The sequence below is a fragment of the Netta rufina genome (genome assembly GCF_964035555.1).
Source record: "Netta rufina genome assembly, chromosome: 12".
Classification (NCBI taxonomy): domain Eukaryota; kingdom Metazoa; phylum Chordata; class Aves; order Anseriformes; family Anatidae; genus Netta; species Netta rufina.
The window spans coordinates 15,577,418-15,600,546 of record NC_140135.1 but is presented as its reverse complement, the minus strand read 5'-3'; the positions used below and the strand labels follow the sequence as shown (position 1 = coordinate 15,600,546).

At 53.1% G+C, this 23,129-nt stretch overlaps 1 protein-coding gene across 2 annotated transcripts in view; it reads right to left on the bottom strand.

Moving 5' to 3' along the window:
* The window catches only part of PCDH19 (protocadherin 19), a gene marked incomplete at its 5' end in the record, with an annotated part of 53,108 nt that extends 32,839 nt beyond the window's left edge, over positions 1 to 20,269 (bottom strand). For both annotated transcript variants that reach the window (XM_084293811.1, XM_084293810.1), the window contains 2 exons: positions 14,760 to 15,087; positions 18,129 to 20,269. In XM_084293811.1, the coding sequence (XP_084149937.1) occupies positions 14,760 to 15,087; positions 18,129 to 20,269 (2,469 nt within the window). The remainder of the gene's footprint in view (positions 1 to 14,759; positions 15,088 to 18,128) is intronic.
* Between the last annotated feature and the right edge of the window lie 2,860 nt (positions 20,270 to 23,129).

The following is a 23,129-nucleotide window of genomic DNA, read 5'->3' as shown; positions in this document are numbered from 1 at the left end:
AAAAAAACCAGCCCTGCAGCCCCCAGCTGCTCGCCCAAGGCCGTCCCAGGGAGCAGGGACAGCATTATCCACGCTGCCTCTTACCCAGAGGTTGCTCAACTTCTTCAACTGCTCCGTGCTGGCCTCTGAAGACAGGCAGGAAGGAGGCAGAGGAAGGAAAAGAGGCCTTTAAAAATGCCACCCGTCCGTCTGGGTGGTGGTGATGGAGCAACATCCCTTGTGACACCCATGACCATGAGCTGGGGAACACCAGCACACACACGAGGGGCAACCAGCACAGCCAAGGATGGTTTCTCGCCTGCTTTCTCTATAGACCAGGACAAGACTAACCAGCTCCTGTGCACCAGGCAAATCCCAAAGATTTCCCTGTGCATGCTGCTGGCTTCTGTGGAGGACAGCACTGCCTCCGAGCATCAGTCAGAGGTCAGGAGCCACGGTGACAGGACAAAGCAACAGCCCCAAACAAGACCAGGGAGAAATGTGAAGCTATTCGGTTATTATTAAGGAGTATGTAAGAGCCAGTCACCTGGGGAAGCCTGATAAAGGTTAAAAGGATCTGACCTCTGGCATCTCCCTCTGAAGCCATTTCCCTACAGCCTGGCTTACTGCTAAAGCCCGTAACACATGAGATTGCAAACTGTAAACTAGCAATATAGTCTCTGAAAAAGTAAGTGCATTTAGCGTCCGATATCGATGTTTTATAATTAGATATAATACAGCAGATCATTTTCCTGCCCCTGATCAATGAAACCATGGTTGGTTTTGGGGTTGGGCTTTTTTGCAGACACTCTGATTGCTGCCTAAACCAAATGGAGCAGTGCCTCGCTCAGTTCAGCAGGAACAAGCAGAGACGAGGATGTGCACACACAGCAACCATTTAGATTTACTATCCCTGAAATATAAACAGAATATTTATTTCTGACCTTTTAAGTACTAATTCCAAATTTAATGAGGCACAATGAACATTCCTCAGAGCCAGACTCCATGGCTGCTTAACACCACCAACCCTCTAATTACTACTGCAGCTTAAATAAAGAGCGTTTGGTTCTGATGGACATTATTAAACACTGAAGGAACTGAGTCCAGCCTCCATTTTCTCCTGATAAAATAAAAAGCATTTCAGAAAAATCACTGGGAGAGTTCAGCCTTTAGCATCACCCTGCTCATCAGAAATGAGCAAAAGTATCAAAACAGATTGCATTACGGCGCTGCCGTACCCACTAATCCGCTCTGAACTCCCGTCCCCTCCCCAAATATACACAGGCTTTCTCATTTTTGTCTGAAAATGGATCGGAGGCAAGAGTAAAGGAGCTGCTGTGATGCGATTTTAAAAAGGGTGTGGGATTAAAAACCCAGATTGAATCCTGAGAGCGATGACACACAATGAAGCCATAATTACACTCCTGAAAGCCACAAATAATATCACCCGTTTGAATTTGTCAACATATCAGAAATCTACAGTATCGTTATGGAGAGCAAAAATGCAACAATAAAACTCCTTCTATTCAGATGGCACCTACAATCCAAAAGCTCTTTAGAGGCCAGCACACACAGGCGTCCCTCCAGCAGCCACCGCCGCGCCGGGGGCCAGCCGTCTGGCACCAGCACCACAAAACCAAAGGAAAAGCAAAATATTGACCCAAAAGGGAGGTATATTTTGTAGGCGAGAGCAAACAAATGCCTCAGCTGGAATGAGACTGGCCAGCAGGTTGGCGATGCCCTGTCTGCCACCAGAAGACCCCAAGTGGCTTTTGGGGCACAGGAACCCCCAAAAGCAAGGGGCAGGGGGCAACACTCCCCCCCAGACAGGCTGCATGTGCCCTCCCAACGGCCCCATGGGGCACAGCCTGCCACAAGCCGATACCCTACAGGGATATAACAGCCGATAAACTTAATGGCAGGCTCTTCACATCACCTGGGCCTGCGACTCGCAGCTGTGTAATGGATATATGGATGCAGCTTCCACCGTGGACTGCACCCCTCTCTAAGTAGTGCAAGAAACAATCTGGATCTAATCAGCAGCCCTAGGGTAATGGGGCATGACTTACAGATTTGTTAAAAAACCTTTCAGAACTGTCCTTTGCCTGCCTCCTTCCATTAGGAATGAAAACAAATATAACAGAGGAACCCTTTTTTCAAACGTTCCCATTGCTGGAGCTAAATAAAACTCCCTGTCAGTCACCTTCTGGAGTGGCAGGCCAGAACAGTACCTTGTGTAAGGAACAGGAGAAATCATAGATATGTCACTGCGAAAGAAAAACCAAAAAATCATTGCAGACGAGTTAAAAATACTGAGGGCGTCAGCCGCAGCCGCCAGCTCCGTTTTGGGAGCGCGATCGTTGTGGCAGCCCAGCTTCAGCTGAAATCCCCCGATGACAGAGGATGATAAACCTGAGCTGAACCACACCAGCAGGTGCTTGCATCCTCTCTTTGCGTTTCCCAATGGGAAAGGATCAGCGATGCCCACCCTGGCCAGGGGAGCTCGGCAGGATCCTGCTGGCTGTGCAGAGAGACAAGTCCCCAGCACATCCCACATCGCCTTCCCCATCCCGCTCTGTCCCCACGGAGGGGGAAATACACCCAGCACTACGAACACGCCAGTAAACACAGCCCGTTAGTTATTACAAAGATGCCAAAACCTTACTACTTCTTGTTCCTTCCAGTTAATGTACCATAGCCGAGGATGAATTGCTATTACAAGGAACTAAAAATAAAAATGTTTCAGAGGCCGTAATTGGCTTGTCTTGTTGGGCTTTTTAAGGAGCCAAAGTACCAGTTCCAGGCTATTAGCCCTAAGGTTGTAGGAGAATGGTGTAAAATATTTCTTCATTAAAACCCTACCTTCTATATAGAGGTGTTTTTCTTTGGGATTTTTTCCCTTTCCTTCTTCATTTTTTTTTTAAATTCTTTTATTTTTATAAGATGCATATTAGCAAATAAGCTTTAGTTAAAAGAGGGCTTTGAAAACCCAGAGGTGATAAAAATAGAGAAGACTCTTTGCAGCTGGAGAACCGCTCAGAGCCTTCAGTCATGGATTCAGGTCATTTTCTTGCAAAGTTTACATAATATTCCTGAATCTCGTCTGTCATCTTGGGTCATTTTTAACAACCAGCATCAAATCCTCCAGGCAAGCAGAGAGCACGGGCTGGGGACCACCACCAGCGTGGGACAGGGCCCTGCTGGCAGCATGAAGGAAGAGTGCAAGGACAGGGAGCCCAGACAGAGGGTGGCCGGTGACACTCAGCTACCTGTGCCTGCCGTTTCCCAGCAGCTGTACTTGCAGCTGCACAAGCTGTGGCACTGCTAATTATAACCACAGCAGCACAAGTCTGAGGAACACCAGAACGCGCTGAACGCTGCCCACCTGCCTGGCAGCTCCCTCCCACCACCCCAGCCAGCAGGAGAATGCCACAGGCTCCTTCCCAAACACCTCATGGCCTGGCACTAATGCTGACAAAGGCCACACGAGGCAGCCGGTGATGTCCAGGGTGCAATTTATTCACTGGGTGCTCTTTTTTTTTTTTTCCTTTTCAGGCTTTTTGCTGCCACTTCATTACCAGCAGCGCTGGTTACTGCCATCACTTGGTATCAGCAACAACAATGACAAAACCAAAATCATTTATTCAGCAAAACACTTGTTTTGAAAGAAACAGATGCTGTGCCTGCGCGAGAACTTGGAGATTTGGCACGAGACAGCCATCCTGATGAGGCATAAGTGACACACGAGCAAAACAACAATAATTCACGGTCATTTAAAATGGCTTTAAAACTGGCTGCGAGTTCTGCCACTTAGAGCCTGCTCTGATGGCCGCTGGGTCAGAGCACCTCGGTGCTGCCCTCTCCGTCCACAAAAGCATTTGTCTGCACGGAACTGAAATCAATAATAATAGTAATACCAATAATGACGCTGACCAAGCTGCACGCAGCACCACGCAGCACTGGAAGCTCAGCAGAAGGATTACAATGCACCCTTTCGCTCTCTTGTTTTGCACGCTTTTCCTTCCAAAATGACAGCCCAAGATATTTACTGCTTTGGTTTTGTGATTTGAAGGTTGCTGCTAGAAGAATACATCTGCTAGGTACAATTGCTATTTTTTGATAGTGTCTAGGCAATACCTTGTTAAAAAGGGCAAAACAACAGTTATTAATTACCCTAATTAACCCAATTCATAAGACACATTTGTGTAGCTGTCATGACAACTGCTTTGACTAACTTGCCAAGAATAGCTTAGCTGTCCATTCAAATAAATCCCTGATAATTGCTAGTCTAGTTTACTGGGCTTCTGTGATAATAATAATTAGTGCTACTGTACAAAAGGTCGCGCTAAACAGTTTATGAATGATGCGTTTCGCATGGTGATTACATGAGTCACCGGCGCCCAGCGAACGTACACAGCCGCGCTTCCTACGTGGCCAGACGTGATGGGGCGGCAGCACGCACAGCAGGCAGAGGGGAGCGGGCTAAAGTGACGGGGTCAGAGGCAATTTTAGGGCCCTACTGCCAAAATGGCAGAAGTATCCAATACGGATGGGGTAGGGACAGAGGCAGCGAGCTCACAGACAATGCAGGATAGATGTCAGCTCCACGGAGATCTGTGAAATCGCCCCCTTCGGGAAAAATTCTGATTAAATGCCACCTACGAGCTTTATCGACCATCCCTTGTTACCTACCTCAAGGGACACGTGCATGCAAAGAGGGTCTTCATCTTCAAGTGTTCGCCTGCTGCAGCACCGTCCTCCTACATGAACTCATGGGCACCAGAGGAGAGCACCGCGCACACACCTCAAAGCCGCCGCCGCGCTCACTGCCACCATCAGCGGGGCGAGCGATCGCCCTGTCACACGTGGCAGGTTATGCCTCCAGACTGCAGGCAGCAAGGCCAGGCGAGCGCTTCAAGTGCCGTTATGGTGTGAAAAGCAAATATGCAGAAATGACACCTCGGCTCTCAACAAATCTGTTCCCTGAGCATCTCCAAGCGCTGCATGGGTTTTCATCGCGTTAACCCCAGGAGCCAGCACAGCCCAGGGGAGAGGGGCCGAGTCCTCGCCTGCCAAACTGAAGCCCAGTTAGCACGTCTTCCTTTTGGGGGAGGACAGAAGTCGGGTCCCCAGAAGGATCTTGGTGCTACAGGCTGTGGCCCGGCTCGCTGCGCTCATCGCTCGCAGCCAAAAGCACGTGCTAGAAAACAAGGGGCTTTTGTCAGAGTGACGAGGAGAAATTACAGAAACCTGATGCCGAGCAGAACCTTCCCTGAGTTTTCCCATGTGAAGTCTGCAGCTTGGTTCAATATGTTAGTGCCTAATGAAGGTTTCCCCCATATTCTGCAGGGTATAATCATTCTCCTCCTAACGAGCATGTGTTAATGGCATATTAATGCTGACAACATCTAACTGTGGAGAACAAGAGAGGAACATACTCCAAAACTCGTTTCAAACACAGGACTTCATTGCAGGCTATGCGGGCCACAGCCCAGGGGCGCACCTCAGCCAAAATGCCCTATTACCCCCCAAAGGTAGGACACCACCAGTGCAGGGCAAGAAGGAAGCAGGACCAGAGAGGAACTGTCCGCAAACTCTTGGAAAAGCCTTTTGCTGGGCAGGCAGGTCTGGATGCTGGTTTTGAGCCAACAGCCATGCGATTTTGTTTAGTAAATGTCACCGAAGCTGGGTCCATGGAGAGCATCCAGATGTGAATCTGACGACAACGAGCTGGGGAGGGAGCAGGTGAGTGGAGGCAGGTGAGTCCCGAACCCGGGAGGCTGACAGCCTCCCACCCACCGGGGCGCCGGGTTTGCCAGACAGAGTTTGCACGAGCTCTGATGCATGGAAAGAACACGCATAAAATGGGTGCTTCTCTGGCTTTTCTCCTTCATTAGTGTTTCATCCCCATTCAGAAGAGCAACATCCGAGCGCTGCAACACCAGCCTGGTTATTTTCCATGAGACTGTCCAGCGCTGCTCAACATCCACACACCACCTATATCATCCAGGCATGCAAGCCGCTGGGCCCTATACATCACCGCAAAACACAGACAGCTCCCAAAAAGTGCCATTAATCTGCTCTGCCGGTGCGCTGCCCGCACCAAACGCTGCAGGAAGAGGCAAAAACCTAATTCTGCAATTGTTAAACTCCTGTGTGCTCACACCACTGCATACATTTAGATTTCCAGATCGATAATCGATGCTGGAATCAATAGCAGGGAATTTAGCTACATTATAAAAACAGTAAAATCAGCCAATAGTGAGAAATGACTATCGAGTCCTGTGTTTTCTGTACTCACTTAGTCTAATAATGGTGAATGATATTTTCCAAGTACATTATTCAGCAATAAAAACGCAGAATTATTTGATCTCTTTCTAACCTTTATGATTCTAAGCACTCCTTTTGACCCAGATTGAATGAGGCAACATCTGCAGAGCCTTTCACAAAATTGTACTCTGCATGCACTATTGTAGGTCCGCTGCCAAAGATAAATGTTATTATTTTAAAACCATCATCCTACTAATAGATGAGCAAACGCACAACATTAGCATAGCCCGCAGATCTCTAGCACTGGTGAGAAAATGCCAGAGGGTTTTTGCTTAATGGAATTTTACATACCTGACTTAGTATGGGTTAATGCAATCCACCAACACAGGAATTTTAAAACCTGCCCTGTGGCATACACCTGCCTTTACAAAAGATGGTGTAATCCGACAAGCTCCACATCCCCGTGAGAACGACGAAGGATTCCCGTCCAGATCTCCTGTGGCCAACGGGACGTGGAGACAAAGACCTGGTCTGCGCAGCTCCGGCAGACACAGCCTGCTCTCGATGCCAGGCAGTATTTATCGTGCTTAATGAGGGAGCCTTGCTGGGGATCACCTCGCCGTGCTGAGCGCTTCCATCGGAGGGCGCGGGGCGAGCCGTCGAGCACAGGGAGCGCGACACGGGATGCGTGCGGCTCCACGGCTGCCTCAGAGCCTTTGCCAGCCTGTGGAGGGGATGGGAACCAGCTGTGATGCTGGGTTAAACAGGGACTCACTTCCAGGCTAGGTAATAATCACTTGTCCAGCTGACACAAGCCATTACTTCACTCCAAATTTAGACTGGAAGCCAGACCGAGACACTGAAGTGATGACACTGCAGCCTTCTCTCCAGCTCATCTTCCAACCAGTGCCACATGCAAGCGTTGCCCAAACAGGAACAGCAAAATTTGGCCCAAAGTGTGGCTGGGGACGTCGGCTTCAGTGTCTCCTTGCTGAGGCCTGGAGATGCTCCTGGGGAAGGCAGGAGGCTGGCTGGGAGCTGGCACCAGAAGGGATCAAGGACATGGTCTGTGCCCAGCAGCCCTGCACCCTGTCGGTGAGGGCAGCGCTTCGTGGAGAGCACCCCGCACACCGCGAATGCCGAGCACGCTCTAATTTGAATTATAATTACACTTATAAGCACACAGATTACAACTATTTATGCTACAAATAAGACCATCCTGTATTTTAATTAACAGAAAATGATTGGAACTCAACTATAGCCTCTGCTGGGAACAATATCTAATCATTTATTTAAGCGAGGCTGTGCACAGCCCCATATGCAACCTGGCCGGGCAGCAGTAGCTGGCACGGCTGCTGACACCCTGTACTTTATATATATAAAAATATAGATATGAACCTTTAAGGGCAGCACCAATGCCTCCAGGAGAAGGCAGGAAGAAAGAAAGGGAGGGTTAGAAGGTGGAAAAGCACTTTTGCCACTGGGATGCTCCATTGTATTGAAAGCAGCTCCATCCCAACATGACACTGACAATGCGATGCTCGGGGGCCTGAGATGCGTTGTGCTGCAAGTTGTTGTGTCACAGTAAGGGGCAAAGGGAATCGCAAGACCTACGACATCGCCGAGCAGCATCACCGGCCCTGCAGCGAAGCAACATTTCAGCAACATTTCGCCCTTTGGGTTTGGAAGGCAAAGCAGGCAGCACCGGAGTGAATTCCCAAGCCGAAATACATTGGCTGATCATCAGGACAAATCGGAAGGGCAGAAACCACTACTGACCGTCCCCGTGCAACCGCGGAATAATTTCCCAGAGGAGAAGCCTCATCCCTGGAGGGGCTCAGAGCTGTGTCTGGGTAGTTCCCGGGGGAGGCAGGAGGCACGGCCCTGCAGCAGCGGGGCAGGAGAAGGGAGCCCTCCGGGGACAAGCCCAGCTCCGTATATCCAGGGCACATCTGGCTGAAGGCAGGAGAGAGGGCCTGGAAGGGCACCTGGCTGAGGGCTTTCTGCAACTCCAGCCCCTCAGGAGGGGCTTCAGGAGGTGGCAGCTGACAAATACAGCTCTTCAAGGAGCCGAGCAGATGTGCGTGAGGTTACCCAAAGGAGATGCGCGCCTGGCCTCAAATATTCCTTTGCATGCATGTGCTTTATGCAAAATAAATTACAGAAAGAAACCACAGAGTTCATGTCGCTCAATACAACAAGAGCTAATTTGGAAGCTACTATACATAAGGCTATAAATAGCGTGCAAGACCACCCTTTCGATATAATTACTTACTGTAAGTCTTTTCTAATTTAAGGGAAAAGTCTTATCTACCATGTAAGTATACTCACAGGACCTTTTTTTACAGACTCAACAAGTAAAAGTTATGCATCAGAAATATGCAGCCAATTCAAAATTACTAGCAGCCAAACGAGCTGAGCTGCTACACTTTTGGTAAAAGTGAATCATAACACCCAAACAAATAGCATAGAAAAAAATGGTGTATATATATATATATAGCTATATGACAAAATAGATAGTTATTTACATAATTATGTACAATATTTAAATCTGTACACTTCACATACTTACACAGATACATAGCGTATAGCACCTAAGATAAAACAAACCATCTCTAGTATGGAAATACGATGACAAAAGCACTTCCATTCTGAGCGCTCTGGGTCCTGGCATCAGAGGAGAGGAGCTTGGCTTTCACACACAGCTACTGGCACCACACCATGCCCTGACCCCATTTCCCCATGGACCCCACGGCAAATGCCCCCAGTCCCACGCGGTGCCCCCGGTGCAGGAGCAGAGCCGTGCTGAAGCCAATGCTTGCTGGAGACCTGGTGCGGGAAGCGTGCAGCCAGTGCAAGCCCTTGTTCAACATGAATGGGAGCTGGGGCATTTATCTCTGTTGCAAGGTATTCAGGCAAATTTTTCAACACGGAGAGCTGGAAGCGATTACGGAAGATGCATAATTCGGATCGGCTGACCTCAGAGCGGAATAAGACTCCGCTCGTTTCCACTGCATCACCCCTGAGCTGTGAGAGGTCAGGGAGCGCCGACGACGCACGGTGTCCACGACACCCCGACACCTCCCCGGTGGCCACCACGAGCTCTTGGGAGCTTCTGGGTGCCCGTCCGAAGGTGCCATGGGGGTGGTGGCACTGGGTGCCCCCACATCATGGCACTGCGGAGACCCGGCGGGGACAGCCGCGGGTGCCACCAGCCACCCGCCACCTGCCCCGCCACCACCTGCAAGGATCGCCAGAGCTGTCCTGCAGTTTCTTGGTGAAACCCGGGCAGCTCTTGGCTACCCCCAGCACCAGAGAGGGGAAAAAGAGCGGCAGGCTCAAGCTGAAAGCATCCCCGGCCTTCACCGGGCTCCTGGAGAAGAAAGGCTGCCGTTAGCTACCAGACAGAGATGCTCACGCGCGAGAAGGCAGACGTGCTAATTAGAGACGTGACCCGTGCTTGCACATCTCGGTGCAAATCAGAGACCAAAAAAAGTGCTGAGTTACAGTGACCTCCCAAGGAGAAAACAAGACTGGCAACGTTTGCTGCGAAGGCAATCTTCCGACTAGTTGAACATCATTGCTGATAATGCTTTAATTATTATCTCTACTTAAAATAAGCCTTATTTCAACAGTCTGGCATGTCTCAACGCTGCAAACTTTCTCCGGGTCGGAAATTATCTCTTTTTTTTCTTTCGTTCTACACACAGTATTACTGAGAAGCAAGCCAAATCCCTTCCAATTATGTATCATGACGTTTCCCTAGTGTTACACTAAAGCAAGGCCCTTCACTTATAAATGGCATGGTTTATAACAAATTGTCTGTTATACCAGACAGAAACTGATTTCCTCAAACCGAGCATATTAAAGTGAGTACATTCATTCTGGTTGTAACACACAAAATGTGATTATAACAGACACTTTTGGGGCTTTTTAAGGCTAGCAGAGAAGAGGAGGATAAGCTGGAGGGGAAGAAAGAATTGACAAGTAGAGAAATGACAGAGAAAGAGGAACAGCCACGCTGATTTCATTTCTTACAAAACAAAAATCTTTGTATGTTGTCGAAATGTGCTTTAGTTAACACTGCGAGATAGCCAGAGCAAAAACTGCCTGTGCTGCCTGAAACGAAAATTGCTCTATTGTGCTTAGAAAACCATTTCCTATGGTGAGGAGAACGCTTTCCAGGTAGTAAAAAGCATATCTGAAACCACCGGGGCCTTATCCTGCAACTGTTGCTCACTCAAATAATCCCTACTGCTACAGGGAGCCCGGGCGAAATCAGTGTGAGTGAGGATTATGCAGGAGTGTATCGAGGTTGGGGGATTAGGCCAGGATTACCACTAAAACCAGTAATTCCCCATCTTACTGCCGGTGGCTGCCAGCGCAGGAGGCAGCGGCCGCAACCTGGCGGCACCCACACACCACAGGGCATTTGCGACCCCCAGGGGACCACGTGGAGCAGGGGGATCACGCCGTGCTTGTGGGATGCTCTCCATGCCTGTGGGATGCTCCCCAAGCTGGGGCAGCCCCCGACACTAGGGTGGTGTTTCCCGAAGCGGTGCCCTCTGAGAGAAAAGTGGGGTGTGGGACCGGCTGCGGCAGCACGGTGCAGCTGTTGCACACACACCGCTTTCTTTTCAAGTCGAAATCTGGGCATGCAAGTGTTACCCAAGGGTGGCCGTTCTGCATGCAAATTGTGTCCCGGGGATCCTAAAACGCTCTGCATTCAGACCGCTCTCCGCACCACCCCAATGCAACGTGCATTTTTATCGAGGAAGCCGCCTAATGGCTCCTATTAATTTTGATTTTTAATCTCCTGGTATACAACTCCCAGCAATATGCATGCAAAACCCGACAACAAGCCCTTTCGGTTTCAAAGCTGACTTCTCCTCGGGCTCAGCAGGAAGAGAAAAACACTCAGCAGCAGCAAAAGCCCTGCCCGGCAGTGCCCTCTCAGCTCCCCGCCTGCTGCTCTCCGTGCTGCAGCAAAAAATGAGACACAAACTGGGGCCAAGGCCCGTGCTGCCAGCCGTGCTCTGGGGAGCACTCGGTGCCTCCACCACCGCCTGTGGCCGAGGAGATGCTCAAGCACCTTGTCCAGCCCCAGCCGAGCCCACGTAGGGCTGCTGGCACCGGGACGTCCCACGCCAGCTCCTCACATCCTCCTGGCAGCCCTGGCACCGCGCAGCCCAAAAGGGGAAAGCTGTTCGAGGGTCGTCCCGTGCTTTTTTGTGTCCTCGGAGCCAGGCCGAAATCTGCGGCTGTTTAATCCTTTCTGGATTCAGAGGAGGAACACGGGAGCAGAGACGAATCCAATTATCACTGGCACGGTGTGGCCACGGCCCTGCCACCGCGCGTCCCACTGCCACGGCGCAGGAGACGTCTCCCGAAGAGCAGCTCGCTCCGCAAACAGCCCGTCCTCGGGGACTTTTATTTCAAGGTTCCTGACTGTTAAAGTAAATGAGCCTCACATTAAAGACCAGCTACATATCAAGCCAACGCAAAGCCAGCCTCTGCGAGGACGGTGCTCGTTTTCAGAGGCAATCACTTACTTGCAGACACGAGCATCATATGCTAACTGACACCGCCAGCTACATGTTTACCTCTGTATTTTATCTTTTATCAAGCGATGCTTTGCCTTCCCATCAGCGCGGGAGGAGAAGTCACTCCTAGGTGGAGCGTCAGCGCTATCTCCCTGACACTGACACCTATTAAAGGCTCCCGGGGGATGCGGCGGCCGCCTTGTCACCGGAGGCACTTCCAACCAGCCCCGACAAAGTCCTACCGAAGGCGCTGCGGGGAACGACTTGGCTCTGACGGGGGAAGCTAATCGCTTGCTGCCTTCCTGGAGGCTCTGGAAACTCTGCACTCGGGCCGGCTTTGTATTTATTAAATCATCTGCACCTGGAGGTGTGCACCACTAGCATGCTTCCCAAGGATATAATTACAGTGAGTAGCAACCGCTACCCAAATGACAGAGCAGTGTGGACGCATGGAGGCAATGCTCCAACGGCAGAAGCAGGAGGATTTGGGCAGTGGGATTGCGGGAAGGTGCCCGAGGACCCAGGCCAGCTCCTGCAGAAGAGGTGGACGTGTGCTTTGGGCACACCTGAGCAGGTGCTGCAAGCCTGGAGGAGCCTCTGCAGGCTGCACCCAAGATGGTGGTGGCACTCAACAGCCCCCATCTGCCTTCGGGGCTACCTTTGGCAGTTTTTGTGTCACCCTGCATGGTGGGACAGGGTGGTCACTGTGCTCACTGCTGAGCCTCCCGAGGCTGCCCTGGGCACCAGGCAGCCTCACCCTCAGGGGGCACTCGGGTTTTTAGGAGCTGGTTGCATCCACAACACCAACGGGATAACTGCCCTTGCAACAGCTGGAAATGTACCACAGGGGATTTCCAAACAAAAAAAAAATAAAGAAAATAATAATCCTTCCCTGAAATAAACATCCCATCAGCTTCCACTTGGGATTTCTCTTCCTCTCACCCCAACCCTGCCCTTTTGTACAGTATCCCCAGAGCGAGCCCATGGCCCCTACATGCCATCTCGCAGGAGGCTGCCGTGCCCCAGATTTGCTCCACACCATCAGAGCCACGGGAACCCCTCTCTGTTATCCACCGGGGCTGGGACCAGGCTCCACAAGAGCACCCAGTGTGGAGGGAGCCGGTCTTTGGGCCGAGCTGGGAGGCCTTCAGCTGCCCTCCTGTGTGCTCGCAGAGCTGCCGGAGGGCACATTTCTAGCTGACACTCCAGGGCAGCAAAGCGAGGCACTCGTTAGGAGAGACGAATTCACTTCTCCAGGCCAGGTATCAGCACTTCACATCCTGCCTCAAATGGGCTGGGAGAAGGAAGGGGCAAGCTGGAGGCAGAGGGAAAGGGAAGCGTTCCCCTCCACAAGTGCCCCGGCCCTGCAGTCGGGGCGTGCACAGGGCAGGGGCTCTGGAGCACCACATCACCCTGGCTCATCATCCCAGCGGCAGCACATCCCGAACCCAAGGCATCGCTCAGCAAGAAGCACACCGGAGCATCAGTGGGAATCCCCAAACGATGGTTCCCAGGGAGCAGGCGGCTCCAGGAGCAGCTCTTCTGCTGCGTTTGGCCGGAGACATGCTTAACCCAAACCGCTCCGATTTGTGTGCAAGTCCCTGCCTCTCCCCACCACAGCCTGCTAAGGTCTATGGCTGGGTACTCTCAGGTAGAATCTGCAAACACTTATATCCAGGCCATTTCCATCCAGTTATTGCTAAGAAACTCTATCACAGCTTCTGTACCGAGACCAGGAGTCAAAACGGTCTCGAACCCCCCGCACCAGCACCCTGTCACCACCACTGACCCCGAAGGCACACGGGGGCTCACCCATGGGTGTTGGCTCCATGCTCAGACACTGGTCCAGGTGCTGGCTCAGCCAGCCCCAAGCTGCAGCCTTGTAACACAGCAAGGAGCCCAAAATGCTGGGACAGGAGAGGTTCGGGGCATGGGAGCGAGCTGAAGCCCACCAGCTGCCACGAGGAGCCACGCAGCCGCCTCCCTGCCACCGGGGAATTAAAAGCTGCACCTCTGCCTTGAACTGCCGATGCCGACACCGCTGTGTGACCGCTCAGGAGCTGCCTCTGCAGCCTTAGTGGAGGCTAAAATACCAGGGTTTGGGGAGCATTTCGGTACTACGTATGCTGCAAAATCAGGCCTGCAGGCACCGACCGCTTCCAGCAGCCCTGCAGACTCTCGCAGCGGGCCGGGCTCTGCTCTCTATAGCGCAAGGATAAATCTGAAGCAGCTCCACTGTCTTCAGGAGCATCATTTTGCATTTACACCAGCACAGCGAACGCAAAACAGTGCAAGCCATAAATATTTTAGGTGTTTTTTCAGCTTTGTTATTCCGTTCAGAGAAGGAAACATGACAAACCTTTGATTGTTTTGCTTAATACCAAACAATAATTCAAAGAGAGACAAACAAGCAACATTAAATGATGCCTGTGATGTACAGGAAAGCCGATGAATTAGAAGAACCTGATGAGGACAGCGTGGATCACAGCAGCACCCGCACCTGCCTTCATCAGGTACCACACATCCCTAGCACACCAGTGCTGGTGTGCATGGTGAGGGGACACAGCTGGGCACACGCCTGCATCCCCAGCGTGACGTGCTGCTGGGATGAGTGATGGCCACCAAAGAGACTTCTAAAGACCTCTTGAAAAACTCCTGACCACGTAACAGTCAACACACTCAGAATCCGCTCACAGAGCAACCAAGCCCAGCCTGCTCGAGCTCACAGAGAGCCATGCCATACCAGCATCAACCACCCCAACACCACTGCTGACTTCTGCAGTGTCCAGGGGGTGAAACACCCGCCCGCGACCACCTATCAGGACCAGGCAAACTCGCAAGAAGTGCTCACCCACTCACCCATCCCTCCCACCCGAGCCCCCCGCTCAGCACCCCGTTGCTCCTGCAGCACGCACAGCCCGGCCGGGACGGCGGCGCCGGCACACGCGAGGCCAGGCGGGCGCTCACCTCAGGCAGCGGCATCCCATTGATGATGAGGTCGGGCTGCTGGGGGCTCTGCCCCGCGAAGGTGTGGTGGTAGATGTGGTTGGAGCCAGCGTTCCTGTTGTTCTGGCTCTCCACGTTGAGGAAGGTGCTCTCGGAGCGGCGGCAGCCCAGCGGCAGGGTCTGCTGGTGGTAGTCGAAGTAGTTGAGGGATGAGGTGAGAGAGGAGCAGCTCACAACGTTCATTTTATCCGTCTCTTCCACATCCCGCGGTACCAGGCGGATATCGTTCTTGCTGATTTTCTTCTTCTTGCTTGATTTCTTCTGATGCCCGTAGGAGTACTCTGCGATTCTAAGGGACAGAAGCAAATGGAACAGCTGAGAGCATCCCAAACTCTGCCCCTGAAAAAAAAACAACACTCAGAAACCCAGAGGGCTTGGCCCCATCTCCATGTAGGTTTCTTAGTCATGCACGTTACGTCACGTTTGGGATCTCGTGGCACGGAATGGTCTTTAGCTTATTTTCACATGTGTAATGTTTTTAGGTCAAACGTGAAAAATAAAGGGAAGGGAAAATGCCTCTGCTTTTCTCTAGTGTTTATAATTGCTGATATTTAGTTACTAGAAGTAAAGTCCAGCCTGCAGAAGAGAAAAATGGAGATGTTAAAATCCATGAACTGAAAAGGGTACCTGCATTCATTTCCATGCGTAATAAGGATTTTAAAAGTGATTTAATTTGGTCCCCGTAATGAAAATTCAAAATGAATAGCGGATTTTTTCCCAGTTCATTTTCCATAGCAGTAAATAAACCAAACCCAGAGCAGCCCTAGCTGGCAAGCTCTACTTTCTCACACTCCAAAGGCTGTTTGTTTATTAATGTTTTATCCAAAGTGCTCGTATTTTGACTATCTCTTGATAATACCTGATAACTTGAAATCTTTTTTCCAACTGTAACCTATTCCTCATTCACCCCCTGACATACACACACCCTTCTGCTGGGAAAGGCTTTCGTCTTCTAGAAATCCGAGAACAACAACTGTGTTTTGCAAAGAGAAATGATCCTTTTTGACCTGTTTTTTTTTCTTTTTTTTTTTTTTTTTTTTTACTGCAAGCTTGTTTTTCTCTGCCTTTCTTCCCCTCTTTGCTTTCCACCTGCCAAAAGAATCAACTGATGAAGTGCCTTGTTTGCCTTCTACAAAACACAGGAGGAAAAAAAGTTACCATAAAACACCACAGAGAACATAACGAAAAAATATGACTGCACCTTCCGTTAACTCTGCATGCTCAGCTCAAAGTGACTGTGGCTGCTTTCCATAGGGGCCAATGCAACCCAGCCAATGCCCCACTGATGCATTTGTGCACGCGCAGCGCTAGGCAGCTCAGTATTTCCCAGGGAAGCTGTACCCACAGTCAGAAACACAATTGAAAGCTGGGAGTTTGCCCCTCTTCTTATTATGATAACAGCATTAAATAAAAAAAAAATAAAAATGGAGAGAGAGAAAGAAAAAGAAATCCAATAGCTGCAAAAGAAATAACAGGATGAATAAATAATACCATTTATCTAGAAAGGCAAATATTGGACAAATATTCTTGTTCCACAAAGCTAATTGTCTGAGCATGAAAATGCCACCAAGTCGAACAGCTCTCTCATATAATCTTATGTGCTTCATAAATTAACACGTTTTATGAAGACTCTCCAGCAGCTGTTGTGAAGAACGTTTAAAATAAGGAAATGGTAAGTCTAAATGCACACAGAACATGGGGAGAGGGTGCCTGACGGCCACAAGGACTGCTGTCTATTACTTCTTTACCTCTGCAGCTGACTTCTCCTGATGAGAATCACGCTGATAACAGCCCGTGCATTCCCCCGAGTGCGTAAATAAATCAGAGGAAGACAGGGATTTCTGTTGTGCCAACAATCTATATGCTGCTGAGTCGTCTAACAATGCTTGATGAAGCTTTAATTGTTTTGTTTACCTAAATGTTTAAGTTTGGCAATGTGAGATCCCAATTATTTCCTGCAGGCATTCATTTTGCTGTCCTTTCTCTATTGACCAATTATTTAATTAAACTGCACTTCATTAATCCCTAAACCATCACAGTAAACCCAGTGCTTATACATATGCGTGAAGCTGTGAGGGGCACCACCACAACTTGATTTTTATACATTCAGCTTCTATTCTTGTTTAATGGGCCGAGCTGGCAAAAAATCTGGTATATTATCTTTCGTTTAAAGCTAGGCATCCCATAATACAGCACAGAGCAAGCTTTATTTGCAGATGATTTTTCCCCCATCATGCAAAAAGGCTTATAAACACACTTTATGTTGTGAAAATGTGGAACTCTTCAGCATTATTTCTGTGTAAATAAAACTTTAAAGACTGCACATCCCCCTGCACTACGAAATTGCCAGGGGCGACGATACGTTTCAAAGGTAGAGCAAAATTAATTTCCATTCCCCCCATCTGAAATGACTCAGTGCTGAAGGAATGGAGAAGTCATGGCTATTTCACTAGTAACAGGATTAAACCATTTATGAGGCATTGCAGCTGCTCTTTTATGGCATCTGATTGATATTCATGTGTGGTTAGCATTTGTCTACTAACTTGTGTAACACAGAGAATAGTAAAAGAGAGACAATAATCGCGGGGCTGTTACATATTCAGGGGCTCCATTTCACATCTTCGCCTTTCATCACCGCCCGGCTCCGGGCGCAGGGATGACCTGCCCTCCTGCGTTTCGGACCGGGAGCCCACAGTCGGCCAGGGCAAAATAACGCAGCGCCGTAAAAATAATTGCTAAAGCCACCGCTCGGAGCCAAACCGGCCGTGCCGTTTCCACCAGCGTCGCGTCCAAGGGAGATGGCAGATCTGGGGGAGCGTTTATTCCCTCGGCCCCCATTCTCAGCTGTGGCCGAGAGCCGCATCCGCGCCACGGATGCACAATGGCTCTTTTGAGGGGAGAAGAAGGGCCGTGGGTCCCCGCTGCTCGCCCCGTGACGGCCGTGCTCCCACCGGGGCCGCCGGGACGTGGGTCCCACAGCCACCCCCGGTCCGCAGGGAACGGGTGTCCCTGGTCCTCCTGCACGGAGCAGGGGGAGCCGGCCCCATGCTCATCTCTCCAGACACAGCGTGCAGGAGCTAACGCCTGCTGCAACAGATTGTCGCGGAGAGAGATCGCAGCCGTCTGCACCTCGGGTGGGTCTCCGTCCGTCTCCCGGAGAAGGACGTTTTAAAGCCTCTCAGGAGCTTTCCCGAGAGGGACAAGTGCCTCACTTCTGTTCCTAAAGCAAATTTAAGCCCCCCGGTACACAACAGCAAATGGAAAAGCAACTGTGCTCGCAAAAATCAAAGCAGATACTGGCAGGCACAGAGAAATAAAGATGTTCTTTACCTGCAGTTATAGGTCCTGATTTCCTTGTTATCCCTTTTGCACTTTACTGCCACGAAGATCATGGTGACAAAAAGAATGGCCGCAATAGACCCCAGGGCAATAATGAAAATGAGGGAGAGGTTAACAGATCCTATGGACTCCTGGGCATCGAGGGCCGGAGACAGGTATATCAAAATCAAGGCTGAAGCCGACAGAGATGTTTTTCCATGGTCATGAGCCACCACAATCAGCTCGTAGGCTGTCTTTGCATTCTCCCCAAAGGCTCTGGTGGTCCTTATTTCTCCATTGACCTGGTCTATCTCAAAAAATCCTCTGTCTCCTTCCACCATTTCGTAGGAAAGTCTGCCATTTTCACCCTCATCATAGTCATCAGCCTTGACCACTGTTACCAAGTAGCCGACCCCCGCGTTCCTGGGGATGTACACCTCCGCAGTCCCGTTGACCAGAGGTGGGGCCGTGATCACGGGCGTGTTGTCATTGACATCCAGGACAATCACCCTGACGGTGGCATTGCTCTGCAGAGAGGGATTACCTCCATCCTTTGCCAAGACCTTGAACTCGAAGGCCTTTGTCTGTTCATGATTGAAGGACCTCAGAGCATAGATATCTCCAGAGTTGGGGTTGATGGAGACATAGGTGAAGACAGGCATGTCCCTGACTTGGGAGGGCACAATCTGATAGGAGACGCTGCCGTTGAGGCCCAGGTCAGGGTCCCTTGCAGAGACTGAGAGGAGGTAGGCCCCTGGGGTGTTGTTCTCCTGCACGATGACCTGGTAATAGGGCTTGGAGAAGTGGGGATGGTTGTCGTTCTCATCGGTGATCTTGACGGTGAAGGACTTGGTGGCCTGTAGAGAGGGTACACCATTGTCCTTGGCCTGGATGGTGAGGTTGTACTGGTCCCTCTGCTCCCGGTCTAGCCGCCCGTCCACCAGGATGGTGGAGAAGCTCTCGTACTCCTGGAGCCGGAAAGGCACGTTGCCCAGGAGCTTGCATTGCACCCGCCCGTTGGCCCCGGAGTCACGATCCGAGACCCGCACCAGGGCGATGACGTACCCCGGCGGGGCGTTCTCGCTCACCTCCACCAGCTCGCTGTTGACAGAGAGCAGGTTGATGAGGGGCGGGTTGTCATTTGCATCCTGCACGCTGATGGTCACTTTGCAATGGGCAGGGATGGAGTTAGGCCCCAAGTCCTTGGCCTGCACATCCAGCTCGTAGACATGACCCTCCTCGTAGTCAATGGCACCGCTGACCGTGATGAGACCGCTCTGGGGGTCAATCTGGAAGAGCTCCCGGGCTCGCTCAGAGACGTAGCTGTGGAAAGAGTAGAGCACCTGGCCATTGGTGCCCTCATCCGGGTCAGAGGCGTTGAGGCGGATGACTGGCGTACCCAGCGGGGCGTTTTCGGGCACACTGACGGTGTAGGCCGGCTCCTCAAAGAGCGGGTTGTTGTCATTGGAGTCAATGACGCGGATGCTGAGCTCCACCGTGCCGAAGTTGGGCGGGTCACCACCATCCAGTGCCGTGATCACATAGCTGTAGTGGGACTGGGTCTCGCGGTCCAGGCTCTTCTCCACCACGAGCTCGGCAAAGCGGGACCCATCTCCCCGCGTCTTGGTCTCCAGCCCAAAGAGGTCGTTGGGGGTGATCTCGTAGCTCTGCACACCAAAGCTGCCCGAGTCCGGGTCGTAGGCACTCTCCAGCGGCACCCGGGTGCCGGGGCTGGCAGTCTCGGAGATTTCCAGCTCGATCTGGTCGGTGGGGAAGCTGGGCGCGTTGTCGTTGAGGTCCTTGATCTCCAGCTTGATCACGCAGATCTCCATGGAGCTGGACATCACCTCCAGCGAGATGACGCACTTGGGGCTCTGCCGGCACAGCAGGTCCCGGTCGATCTTCTGCTTGGTCACCAGCAGCCCGGACCCGGGGCTGATGTCCACCAGGTGGGGGGCCGAGTTGGAGACCACCCGGAAAGCGGTGGGCTGCCGGGGGTCTATCACGAAACCGGCGTCCCGGGCGTCCTTGGCGACGTTGGCGATCACGGTGCCGGCCCGCTGCTCCTCCTCCACCGAGTACTTGAGGTTGACGAGGGCCCCGGCGCCGGCCCACAGCAAGGCGGCCCCCAGCAGCGCCGGGAGAGCCCCCATCGCCGCGCCCGCCCCCGACGGCCGCCGCGCCGCGCCCCGACGGCCGCTGGCTTCAGGGGCCCGCCGCCCTCATGCGGGCAGCGCCCGCCGGGCCGGGCTGGAGCGGAGCGGAGCAGAGCGGAGCGAGGCGGGCAGTGGAGGCGGCGGTACCCCCGCGCCCACGCTCAACGCCGCCCGCTTAAAGCCTCCGAGCCGGCGGCGCCGCGGATGGACCGGGCATGGCGAGGGGCAGCGGGAGCCGGCGAGCGAGCGGGAGCCGTGCCGTGCCGAGCCGTGCCGTGCTGAGCCGAGCCGAGCAGCGCCGAGCCCGCTCCCGCCGGCGCTCGCTGCGGCGGCCGCACGCCACTGCCCGCAGTCCGGAGCGCCGGCGGGCGGCGCGGGGGCGGGCGGCGCGGGGGCGGGCGGCGGCGCGCCGCAGCCAATGAGCGAGAGGGGGCGGGGCTTGCGCGGCGCGCCGCCACCAATGGGGACGCTCCGAGCCGCGCCGCCGGCCGGAGGGGCGGGGCTAAGGGCGGGGCCCGCGGAGCGGCGCGGCCGGGAGCGGAGCGGGGCCGGGGCCGGGGCCCCGCGGCTCCGCGCCCGCCGGCTGCGAGGCTGCGGCCACCGCCGGTGCCCCCCTCGGCATCAGGAGCGCCCGGCGGGCACCGGGCCGGGCAGGGGGCACCCCGCGCACCGCCGAGGCCGGGGCAGCCCGAGCGGGGAGCGGGGCAGCGCCGCCCCGTCCCGCCGGCACGGCCCCCGGGAGCGCTGCGGGGGGGACCCGGCGGCTGTGGCACGGGCAGCGCCCCGCGAGGTGGTTTTTGCAATTCACCGGGGATCGCGGAGTCCCGCTGCGCGGTGCCGCCTCACCGGCACGGACTCAGCCCCCAAGCTTTTAGCGGTGAACTCACAGCCGAGCCGATCCCCTCGGGGGGGGGGAGGGTGTAAAAAAATAAAATAATAATAATAAAAGGTTGGGGGGAGGCCGGGTGCCGGCGCTGCCCTGCGGCAAACCGCCTCGGGAGCCCGCGGGTCGATGGCGGCGAGCTGGCGCCCGGCCGGGCAGCGGGGCCGGCGGCCACCGGCGCGGCCGCGGGCCCGTCGGGGCGGCCGCCTCCCCGCGGGGCAGCCCCTGCGGCCGCGCCGTCGGGCCCCGCCGCCCTTCCCAGGCACAAGGGCGCCATCTGGCGGGCGGCGCCGGCAGGAGGCACCCCCTGGTGGGCGCGCCGCGACACCACCCCCAGGGACATCACCAGGGACATCATCCCTTGGGACACCACCCCTTGGGACATCATCACCAGGGACACCACCCCCAGAGACACCACCCCCAGGGACATCATCCCTTGGGACACCATCTCCAGGGTCACCACCCCCAGAGACACCACCCCCAGGACATCATCCTTTGGGACACTACCCCCAGGGACACCACCCCTAGAGACATCATTCCCAGGGACATCGTCCCTTGGGACACCACCCCCTGGGACATCATCCCTCGGGACACCACCCCCTGGGACACCACCCCTTGGGACATCATCCCTAGGGACATCATCACCAGGGACATCATCCCTCGGGACACCACCCCCAGGGACACCACCCCCAGGATATCATCCCTTGGGACACCACCCCCTGGGACACCATCCCCGGGGCACCCGAGGTGGGACTTCCCAGTGGGCTCCCCCCCATGCATGTCGCCAAGGGTTCCCGCAGCCCCCCGGGAGGCAGCAGTGGGGGTCCTGCAGGCAGAAGGGACGCAGCAGGTGGTGGGCACCGGGCAGCTGGTGAAAGCTCCGCTACCATGCTCGCGACGTCTTCCTCAGAAAAATTAATTCTGATGACTTGAACTGTGCCGTGCAGATTGAAAAGCTGGCTGAAGGATCATAAACAAAGGGTAATTAGAAACAGGGGGAGGTGTTTATGGGGTACTGCAGGGATCTAGGTTAGGTCTGCGCTCATTTAATACCCTCATTAATGACCTGGAAAGAGGGAGTAAACTGCACATTAATGAATTTGGCAGATGATGCTATACTGGGAGGTGCTGTGAGCTCCAGCAAGCATAGAAAATTAACACAAAAGGGCCTAGTGAGATTAGAAACATGGGAAGGAAACAGCAGAAGGAGCTGGGCCCCGGAAAAATGCAAGTGAGGGCATCTGGGAGGAAGAGGTGATGTTTGCCCAGAGCAGGATGATGACACTGCCCCGCACCACAGCAGCACCAGAGCCGTGCCCCAAGCATGAAGGGGTTGGAGCTGGGTCAGCAAGGGGAGCCCGCGAGGCTGCTGAGCATGAGGACAGGAGGGGAGGATCAGCCTCCCAAGGGCGGTGTGGAGGCGCTGGGATGCTCAGGACGTGGGGCTGCCTCTGTGCACACGTGTTGGCGGCAGTGCGGAGGGAGGCCACGCAAATGATCAAAGGCACGGAGAGTCTGATATCTGAAGGAAGATTAAAAGGCTTAAATATATATATTGGTTGGCTAAGAGCTGTCTGTGGGGAGACAAACTAAGAGCCTTACAGATCTGGATGGTGTAAATAGAGAGGGAGGGAAGGAATTATTTAATACAGTACAAGGGGCATCACCAGAAGGGGTGACAGGAAATGAAGAAATGGAGCATTTAGGTTGAATGTCACAGGGGAAAAAATCCCCTCTGCTGACAGTGAAAATTATGAGGCTGCGACGTTGTTCCCTGGAGGGAGAAAGTTCTGCGGCTTGAGATATTTAAAACCAGACAGGATCAGGCTGAATATAAAAGCACCAGGATCAGCCACTGACAGGGGATGCGCGGAGGAGCCGGAGCCGGGCAGGGACACACCTCATTTTCCAGCTCTTTTTCTACTGAAGTATTTTTTTATTAAATCACACATACAAAAGGCCTGCAATGTTTAT